This window comes from Lactuca virosa, chromosome 4 (genome assembly GCF_052849685.1).
Source record: "Lactuca virosa cultivar CGN04683 chromosome 4, Lactuca_virosa_CGN04683_v6, whole genome shotgun sequence".
Classification (NCBI taxonomy): Eukaryota; Viridiplantae; Streptophyta; class Magnoliopsida; order Asterales; family Asteraceae; genus Lactuca; species Lactuca virosa.
The window spans coordinates 522,023,021-522,033,277 of NC_136429.1; the positions used below are offsets into that span (position 1 = coordinate 522,023,021).

General features: G+C 39.6%; 1 protein-coding gene and 1 non-coding gene across 2 annotated transcripts; one reads left to right on the forward strand and one right to left on the reverse strand.

Annotated features, from left to right (window-relative positions):
* Positions 1 to 279: 279 nt before the first annotated feature.
* Positions 280 to 2,835, reverse strand: LOC145107109 (uncharacterized). Its single transcript, XM_079043977.1, has 5 exons — positions 2,440 to 2,835; positions 1,987 to 2,334; positions 1,183 to 1,902; positions 735 to 999; positions 280 to 587 (listed from the first exon to the last, which is right to left on the reverse strand). The coding sequence occupies exons 1-5, from the start codon at positions 2,833 to 2,835 to the stop codon at positions 280 to 282; spliced, it is 2,037 nt and encodes a 678-aa protein (XP_078900103.1).
* On the forward strand, positions 2,345 to 2,451 carry LOC145110210 (small nucleolar RNA R71). Its single transcript, XR_013709591.1, has one exon. It is a non-coding gene; the product is annotated as a small nucleolar RNA R71 (small nucleolar RNA).
* Positions 2,836 to 10,257: the final 7,422 nt, after the last annotated feature.

Here is a 10,257-nt window from a genome sequence, read left to right on the forward strand (position 1 = left end):
ATCATAATGATTCACATCGTGAATAGTGTATGACAATTTATATATTTTTATCCAGGTTTGTCTATTAACTAAATTCTGAATTATTACCACTTCATTTTTAGGGACCCCACACTAAGTGTTTAATTATGAATAAAGTGAGTTGGATGATATGATCTATGTTTCTAGGACTAAAATGCAAAAACTAAAAAGAAAAAAAGAAAAAAAAAACGCAAACCAAACTCGGGTTGCCTCCCGAGAAGCGCTTCTTTTTGAGGAGTCTTGAGCTGGACTTCGTGCCTCCTACGTTGATTCTTCAGAAGAATCCACCACCAAGATCTTTTTCTCCTTAAAACGCCTCTTGTAAGCTTGCACTCGACGAATATACGCCTTTTTAGAATTCTCCTTTTTAACCATGACTTCGTCTCCATCGAGCTTGCGTTTGATCCCTTGAATCTTCAATTTTCCATCATTTTTAAGCTCCATAGTATCCTTCTCTTCTTTCACCACTGGACTTGTGACTTTTGAAGTAACCTCCTCTTCATCACTCGACATCTCATCATCTTCCTTGCTTACCCAAGAAGTTGGATTCGTGTAGGCAATGACTTCAACTAAAAATGGAACAGATGCTCTCGGTTTTGTTCTTTTAACTTGTTGAATTGTTTTGATTTCTTCTTCCATGAGCTTCTCTAATTCTTCAAGTTCATTCTCTTCATCTATGTTGAAAACCTCTTCTTGAGCATGACTCCCTTGGAAACCATCTTCTATTCCAAAAATTTCCTTCTCATCCCCAACTCTCAAGGTGAGCTTGGACTCGCGTATATCAACCAGAGCTCCAACAGTGTTAAGTAACGGGCGACCAAGAATAATTGGTACATTGGGATCTTCTTTCATATCCAAAACCACAAAGTCTATTGGAAAAACGAATTTCCCAATTTTCACGAGAATATCTTCCACAATGCCCCTGGGCTGTGTCACTGAACGGTTCGCCATGTGAATAGTCATCTTTGTAGCCTTCAACTTCTGAATATTCAATTTTTGATAAAACGAATAAGGCATCAAATTTATGCTAGCCCCAGAATCGGCTAAAGCATAAACCTTCATATTATTCCCAAACTCACATGGGAGAGTGAGTCGTCCAGGATCCCCCATCTTCTTAGGTATCTCTCCCAACACAGCTTTTGAGCTTTGCTCACTTAGAATCACCTTAGAATTCTCCTTTAATTGCTGACGAGTGTCTAACAAGTCTTGTAGGAACTTAGCATATTCTGGAACTTTTGCAAGCGAATCAATAAAAGGAGTATTAATAGGAAAACCCTTCAATTGCTTGATAAACTCCAGATGTTCTCTCTCCAGTGGACTGAGATTAGCTCTAGACGGGAATGGAAAAGGTGGTTTATAAGCTGGAACAGATACTGATTTTTTCTGTTCCGACCGGGCCCACGACGTGAGTATAGCGGGCTCACGACGTGAACTGGGTATTCCAGCAGATTCTTCATTTTCGAGCTTCGACTTCTTTGGCTTTGGATCGGGCTGCTGTGGCTCCACTTCTAAGGCTTCTAGGAACTCAGAAATCGCCTCTTCTTCAGTATCTATGGCCATTACGTGAGATTGAGTCTTCTTTTCAGGATTTTTCGGGAACATCTTCTCATTAACCAAAGTGGTAAGTTGACCAAGTTGTACTTCAAGGTTATTGATGGAGGCTTGCTGATTTTTTATTAATTCCTGCTGATCTATCATCATTGCGTGATGATTCTTCATTATAGCTCTTTGTTCTTCCATTGCAGTGTCAGTAGCATCATGTCTTTTTTCTGAAGCTTCCATAAATTTCATCAACATGGTCTCTAATTTTGATTTCTTCTCAACTAGTGGTTTCTCTCTTTGATAGAAACCCCGGCTAGTTTGCCTAAATTTCTCTTCTTTTTGCTTCTTGTATTCATCGTAAGGCAGCCACTCCTTCTTTGGTTTCCTCCAGTCTTCATCGTACTTGTCCCCACTTGAGTAGCAAACTTGAGCTTTCTTGTTTCCATATTCATCCAAAGTGCAATCTTTTGTCAAATGTGGGCCACTACATCTCTCAGAACCAACTTGAATTGCATGAATTGATTGGTCCATTTGGGTCAATCTCCTATCCATAGTGCTAAGCATTGCCATCACAGTAGCCATCTCTTCAGTTTGTGCACCTCCACTGCCTTTTATTACATCGCGTCCTGGGTTGTGATACTCACGAGAGTGCTTTGAAAATTCTTCAACTAGCTCCTTGGCCTGAATTGGGTTCTTCTTTGTTAGTGGTCCTTGTGAATCAAGGAGTTGTCTAGTCATGACATTCACCCCATCATAGAATATCGACATTTCTTGCTGAAGATTTAGGTCATGTTGAGGACAATTCCTTAACAACCCCTTGTAGCTCTCCCATGCCTCGTATAATGACTCCCTCGGGTTTTGCTCAAAGTTGGCAATCGCCTTCTTGAGTTTAGAGATTTTGGAGGGTGGGCAAAACTGATCTAGAAATTTCTCACGCAATTGGGCCCATGTGGTGATTGTACCAGATGGAAGAGCCTTCAACCAGTCTTTTGCGGCTCCTTTGAAAGTGACTGGTAACATTCTTAACAAAGCTGTCTCCCTCGGGATATTAGGAGTATTAAAATAATCCACAATATCATTGACCTCGTCTAAATGCTTAAAAGCATCTTCATGATCCTTCCCATAGAATGGGATATCCTTTAGTGCAGTAAGGATATGTCCCTTTAACTCGAATGTGGCATTGGCAGGTATCGCAGGATGTATTAAACCCGTCCCCACATCATCTCGAATGCGCTTCTTGTAATCCCCCATGGACATCTCATCAATGTTCGCCATTTCGTTCTCCGGCTCGTTCCCGGGTTCACTCGTATAAAGTCCAAATTCTTTTTCTGATTCGTATTCTTGATCGAAAACTTCAAAATTGCTCTTTGAGGCTGAACTCGATTCTCCCGTTTTTTTCCTAACTTCCTTGAAAAGGCTGATTTCAGTTCTTGTAAAGGTGTCTTCTTCGGTGTTTGATCTTCTTTCGCGCTCTTATCCTTCTTTTTGTGAATTGCAGACTCGGGATCTTCAAGTGGTGGTACCAAAGGTGTGTTAGAACCTCTGGTCATGAACTTCTGAAATAAAATAAAAAGATAAAACGTAAAACTGAACTAAAAATAAAACTGAAATAAACAAAACTAAGGACTTCAGTTCTCACGTCGTGAATCTGGAAAGTTCACGTCGTGAGTCCTGTAATGCAGAAAAAAATAAAACAGAAAAGTAACTTCTTGCAGGTTTTAACCTACAAAAAGGATTGATTAATTTAAAGCAAACAAACTAATAATTAACTAAGCCGTTCCCCGGCAACGACGCCAAAAACTTGATGTGCACAAAAGTACCCACTAATTTTAATATTTATAACGTAACAAACTTAGAGCAACTATGCACCTATAGGCAGTGTACCTAGTCAGATTATAGTATAGCTTGGGTAAGTCGGGTATCGATCACAGGGAACGGTGTTACTAATTAATCTACTTGCTATCAAATTAACCTAATTATTGACAAGTTTAAAAAGGGTTTTATCTGATTTTACAAGATCAGAAGAAACTTAGCTCAAATTCAATCAATAAGTAAAAACACTCTTGTTTAGTTCGAATCCACTTCGTCCTTATGGCTAGCTAATAATTATGGATTATCAAGTTGGTTTTAATTATATTAGTAATTTAAGTCTAATTTTACCAATAATTAATTAATTCATATAAAACTATGTATGGTCACACACAATTAAACACAGAACCAATTATGAATATGAATATGCTATGTAAGATTTATTATGCAAACACTATAGTCACAATCTACGTTCTCTAGCACAAATAAGTTTATTTACTTTAGTTACTAACTAAGATTAGTCAATCCTAGCTCTAACAATTTAATGTTCACTAAATCATTAGGTAAACAAGTTCATGCAGTTAATGGTCACTAAGCTACACAGAACATGGAATCAAGCAACTAAAGAAACAACCATAAGCATGCTAGGTAATTATAAACCAAACACAAGCAATTTACCAACTAAATAAATCCATGTAAAATTAAGCTATTCATAAGTTAGAAGCTTCATCTAGCTAAACAAGAGTAACTAGATTCAGCTGCTCATAATAGCAACTAACACAATAACACAAATCAAAGTATAAGGAAACATGTTCATAAGTATCAAATAAGTGAACTAAATTATGGACCTTCACTCTTTTGGTGTTGAAAACCTTTTTCCAAGACCTTTCTTCTGCTAAAAATCACCTTCTGGAAACCCTTCAATCAACCAAAAGTCCCACAAATCGTAATGGGCAAGGGAATTTATAGTATTCTGATTTCCCGAGTTCACGTCGTGAACCATAAGTAGGGATGCAAACGGGGGCGGATATTGGCGGAGACTACAATCCCCGTCCCCGTACCCGACCTCCAATCTACATACCCATCCCCGCCCCCGACCCGCCAAATCCCCGACAGATTCGGACGAAAAATTTCCCGTCGGATACGGGGAACCCGATGGATACCCGTTTTGTTAATAAATTCAATTGTTTTTTGTAAATGTAAAAAATTTAAAAAAACATGGCAACAATAATATAAAATAAGATGTTAAAATATTCATACTTCTACTTATGAATTTTACAGGGGATTTAAAAGTAAAACAACAATTGTAAATTCAACTCATACATATCAAAATCTAGAGTATTTTGATCCACAAATCTTCTTGCTTTTTCCACTTAATTTTTTCCCACAATAGTTGCATATGGCCTTATCAACTCCATCAATCTTTTGCTTTTTAAAATGACACCAAACTGCATAAGCCACTCTTCTGTTTGATTGTGCAGGCTGTTGATCTTGATTGTCACTAAAATTACACATTACATATAATAAGAATTACAAAGACATAACTTCATATATACACTAAATTATACAATAATTTAAAAAGAAATACAATTTTTTTTTCTATTGTACAACAAATAGCCATAAATCATGTTATTCACATTAATTTATTCATGCATACCAGATTATACAAACATTAAAAAAAATTACAATTTAGTTTATGATTATAGATTCCACGGACCTTATAAAATTTTCAGGAAGATCATCTTAAAACCACCTCGTCATCAAGATATCAACCCATAGTGTAACCAACATTGCTGAAACCTATTAGTTCCTTGAGTTTCAAGCATTAAAACTAACACTATTAGTTCCTTCAGCTAAATTAGTTGATAGAATGATAGTCCACATATAGTAGAATATGAATCTAGCGTATATACCTCCCTCCTAATTTTATATAGATATCAATAATCAAAAACAGTGATTCAAATTAAACTAATAAGATAGAAGTCCATCGGGACCCTGAAAAGTGAAAAGTACGAAATTACATTGCAAGAATAAGAACACATACAACTCACATACATAGACATTAAAGGTATAGAAAATCGATTCCTGTTTAGCAGGTTAGAGAAATAAAGTCGGAATTCAAAATTCAGCAACTGAGGTCAAATGCATAAACTAAAACCGAGAAACAAGCAACTAAATTCAAAACACCCCTGTTATCTATTGATAGAATTGAAATGAACAAAATCAACGATGAGAAATCATATTTCAATCAGAATACATTAAAAAAAACGATCGAAGCAAGTCATTCATGAGAAATCGGATACATAATACATAGCATCAATGAGTTGTACATGATATGACTACTGATGAGATAGTAAATTTTACCAACTAGACATGAGATTAGATTGAGAAATTGATTACAGTAAGAGGAACGATGAACAGGTATAGGTGCAACACAATCAATGAAAAAAAACTTACATGGGGTTTGGATTTTGGAGTGGAAACGGAAGATCATCCATTGAAGACTTCAAATTGTTCTTTGAGGAGTTCAAATTTATTCCTGAATATTGATTTCTAGTAAGTTTGTGTCAATATCTAGGGTTTAGGGTGAGGGAGAAATCGACAATGGAGGAATGACGAGTTTTATTCTTGAAGACTAGAGACATTAATTGAATCTTGAATTGTGAACCTGAAAGGCTGAATCGTGAGAGAAGAACGAAGAGTCAAGTACGACTCCCGAGTCTCGAAGATATGAAAGCGTTGGAAAGTGGAACCATGGAAATTGGAATCGTTGCTTGACTACAATTACTAATATATATATATATATATATATATATATATATATATATATATATATATATATATATCGGGTTTTAAACGGGGCGGATAGTACTATGCCCATCCCCGACCTGTCCCCGCTTCGGGTAAGATATTTAATCCCCATCCCCGACCCGTTACCCGCTAAGTCGGGTAATCCCCGATCCGTTCGGGCAGGGTCCCCGCGGGTGGCAGGGAATCCCCGATCCGTTTGCATCCCTAACCATAAGGATTCACGTCGTGAATATTAGATAACCGTGTTCGGCAAGGACTCTTCCACCTGTATGCATATCTTCTAGAATTCTCGACTCACGTCGTGAACCATGAATTGTTCACGTCGTGAAAACGTCTTTTGGGTGATTTTCCGTTCTTTCCTTCAATCCTCCAAAGTTCCATATTCTGTCAATTTCAGTCCCTATCTTCGAAGATGCTTCTGTTTGGCTGCAAAATAACAAATTAAACTTATAAATACCATTATTCTATGCAAATGAACAAAATATTAATAGAAATGTAATTAAATATTGCCTAAAAATATGTACAAATCTGGCAATATCAATTGTACGGCGTTGGTATTTTTGGGGAATTCACTAAGCTTCGGCTTACAGTTGTTGATTTTGTTTCAGGTACTTCAGATGATCACGGGAAAGCGAAGGCTTGATCGTGCACCTCCTCACATTTTCTGATTTTGATTTCTGGGATACGCTGATATGAAACTATTTTGAAAACATTTTGTAATAAATAATGTTTTTTGAATGCTTGAAAAAGTTTTAAATTGGCTTGAGTTTTATGGATGTTACAGGGCGACATTGGTGCCTTCGACCTATAAACATGGTGAGAAAACTCACCTCAACTGCTAAAATCCCAAACAAACGTTCGGGCTGCTATGCTAGATAAATAAGGTCCCAAAATAATTGGTTCAAAATCCGAACTACGACTTACAACAGAATACTAATGTCAAAAGTGAGATGGGTCAAACTAGACCTCAAGCCCAATAAAACCTTAGGCCCAACCCAAGGATCAACTAAGGCCCAATAGGAGTCCATCAGCTGAAGGGACCCATCATAAAAATGTCCAAGGCCCAACCCTAACAAGCAATCCCATCGATTTTGGCCCCAAAACACCCATCAAGCAAAACTGGGTCGTACGCTTGGCGTACACAATGGTACGCGCAGCGTACCAGGTTGAAGTGGGAAATTGTGATTAAAGAGGCAGTACGCGCGGCATAAAGGAAGTACGCACGACGTACACGCCCCCCATGCAAACCATGCAAAACGTATTAAAGCTTTAAGACCAAGCGACTAAAACTCAGATCTGGACCCATTATGACCATTAAGTCCATAAAGTTGCAAACTTTATGCCTTTGGGTGGAAACAAGGAGCTCAAACTCTAAAACCTAGCTTATTTCACCCCAACCAACATTCTTACAAATGAATGGGGACTAAACAAAGACCAAGCTTGCACCTTTATGAACTAAAATGACTAGAAACGTATAAAATTACAACTTGGAGGCTTAAGAGTAGCTCATACTCACCAAGATCTAAACTTTAGGGACAAAAAAGAAGAAACTAGGCTCAAACTAGAACTTAATGGAACACAACCCAAGTTTGGAGCTTTATACCTTCTAGTGGTGCAAAAAGAAGAGGATATGCTGGATCCAAAGTCTTGAGAGCAAAGCTTCCTTCTTGAACAACCTTCTTCATAACCAAAAGCACACACTATCACCCAAAAAGCTCCAAAAAGATCAAATTGCACTAGGGTTTGCTAGGAGGGTCGAGAACGTGGATGGAGGCTGAGGTAGGGGAGGGTATTGGGCCATAATGAGGTTTAAATAGTGCATAGTCCCTATTTCTTAAGGTTTTGGTATGAGCCACGTACACCCAGTAAACTGGAGTACGCGCAACGTACTCATACAGAGCCCATTATGCTAAGCGTACAAGGATGTACGCCCTGCGTACACGAACAAGGCCAAAATTCTAGATTTTGACTTCGGGGACCTAATTTGAAATAAAATCAAAACTCAAGGGTTCAAAAGCAAACTTGATAATTTTAGATGTTACAACTCTCCCCACTTGGACTAGAGTTTGTCCTTGAAGTCAACTTCCTTGAAAAATTCAGGGTAGTGCTCTCTCATCTAGCTTTCCGGCCCCCACATCCATTCAGAGCCTTTTCGGTGCTGTCATTACACCTTTACCAGATTCACCACCTTATTATGCAGAGACTTAGTCTTCCTGTCAAGAATCGCAATCGGCTTCTCCACATAATTCAGGCGCTCATCCACCTAAATATCATCCAACAAAACCACTGCTAAATCATCGGCTACACATTTTCATAACTGAGATACGTGGAAAGTGTTATAGATATGACTGAACTCATCAGGAAGATCCAACCGGTATGCAACCCTGCCCACACGGGTAATAATCCTGAAGGGGCCAATAAACCGTGGACCCAGCTTGCCCCGCTTCCGAAACCGAATGAAACCTTTCCAAGGAGACACCTTCAGCAGCACAAAGTCTCCCACCTGAAACTCAAGGTCCAAACGGCGTCGGTCAACATAACTTTTTTGACGACTCTGTGCACCCCGAAACCTGTCGCGCACCTGCTGAATCAACTATGTGGTCTTAAGCACCACCTCGGTGCTTCCCATGACCCGATGACCAACCTCAACCCAATAAACTGGGGTCATACACCTCTTTCCATACAACAACTCAAAAGGTGGTCAGCCAATTCTAGCATGGTAACTATTGTTGTAGGAGAACTCGGCCAGAGGAAGGTAAGTATCCCAACTCCCTCGAAATCCAACACACACGCCGGAAGCATATCCTCGAGTGTCTGAATCGTCCTCTTACTCTGGCCATCGGTTTGCGGGTGGTATGTTGTACTGAAATGCAACTGAGTTCCCAACTCCTCATGAAACTTCCTCCAAAATTTGGAGGTGAAACGAACATATCGATCCGAAACCACTGATACAGGCACCCCGTGCCTAACTACCACCTCCTGAATATAAATATTAGGTAGCTTCTCCAAGGATATGCTCTCGGCAATCGGGATAAAATGTGCACTCTTGGTCATCCTGTCCACGACGACCCAAATATAATCAACACCCCGCGTCGTTCTGGGCAATTTTGTGATGAAATCCATAGTGATCTCCTCCCACTTCCACATAGGGATGGGTAACGGCTGCACCTTGATATGAGGTATCTGATGCTCAGCCTTGACCTTTCTACAAGTCAAGCACCGCTCAACACACCAAGCAACTTCCCTCTTCATATAGGGCCACCAGTAACTCAATCTCAAATCTCGGTACATCTTCGTAGCCCCTAGATGGATAGAAAACTTAGATTTATGTGCCTCCTCTAAAATCATCTATCTCACCCCACCTGACGTCGGAACCCGAACTCTACCACATTGTGTCAACAACCCCTGGTTGTCTCTAAAACACAAAGGAATCTGCCCTCTAATCCGCTCGATCTTCCAATTTTCCTTTTTTAATCCCTCCACCTGAGCCTCCTTGATCAAATCCATCAGAGGCGAAGTGACGGTCATCCTCAAACAAATGTCTCGAATAGATGATCATACCGCCTTACGGCTCAAAGCATCGGCCACCACATTGGCCTTCCTAGGGTGGTACAAGATCTCAAAATCATAATCTTTCACCACATCCAACCACCTTCGTTGCCGCATATTCAAATTCGGTTGATCCATCAAATATTCCAAACTCTTGCCTCCAGATCTTGAAGGAAAACAACACAGCCCCCAGTTCCAAATCATACGTGGGGTAATTCGCCTCATGTGGCTTCAGCTGCCTCGAAGCGTAAGCAATCACGTGACCTCTCTGCATAAGAAAAACTCCCAAAACCCAAATGGAGGCGTCGCAGCAAACCACAAAATCATCTAGACCCTCAGGTAGCACAAGAATAGGGGCCTCACACAACCTCTACATCAGAGTCTCAAAGGCGAACTGCTAATCAGGCCCCCACCGAAAGGTCACACTGTTCTTGGTCATACGGGTCAGAGGCATCGCAATCTTGGAGAAATCCTGAATAAATCTCTAATAATACCCCACAAGACCCAAGAAACTCTAAATATATGATG

Coding starts and splice junctions, on each gene's coding strand:
- LOC145107109 (XM_079043977.1), bottom strand. CDS start 2,835: ATGGCGAACATTGATGAGATGTCCATGGGGGATTACAAGAAGCGCATT. Junction 2,335..2,439: donor AAATCTCTAAACTCAAGAAG/GCGATTGCCAAC, acceptor CTAAATCTTCAG/CAAGAAATGTCGATATTCTA. Junction 1,000..1,182: donor AATTAAAGGAGAATTCTAAG/GTGATTCTAAGT, acceptor TTGAATATTCAG/AAGTTGAAGGCTACAAAGAT.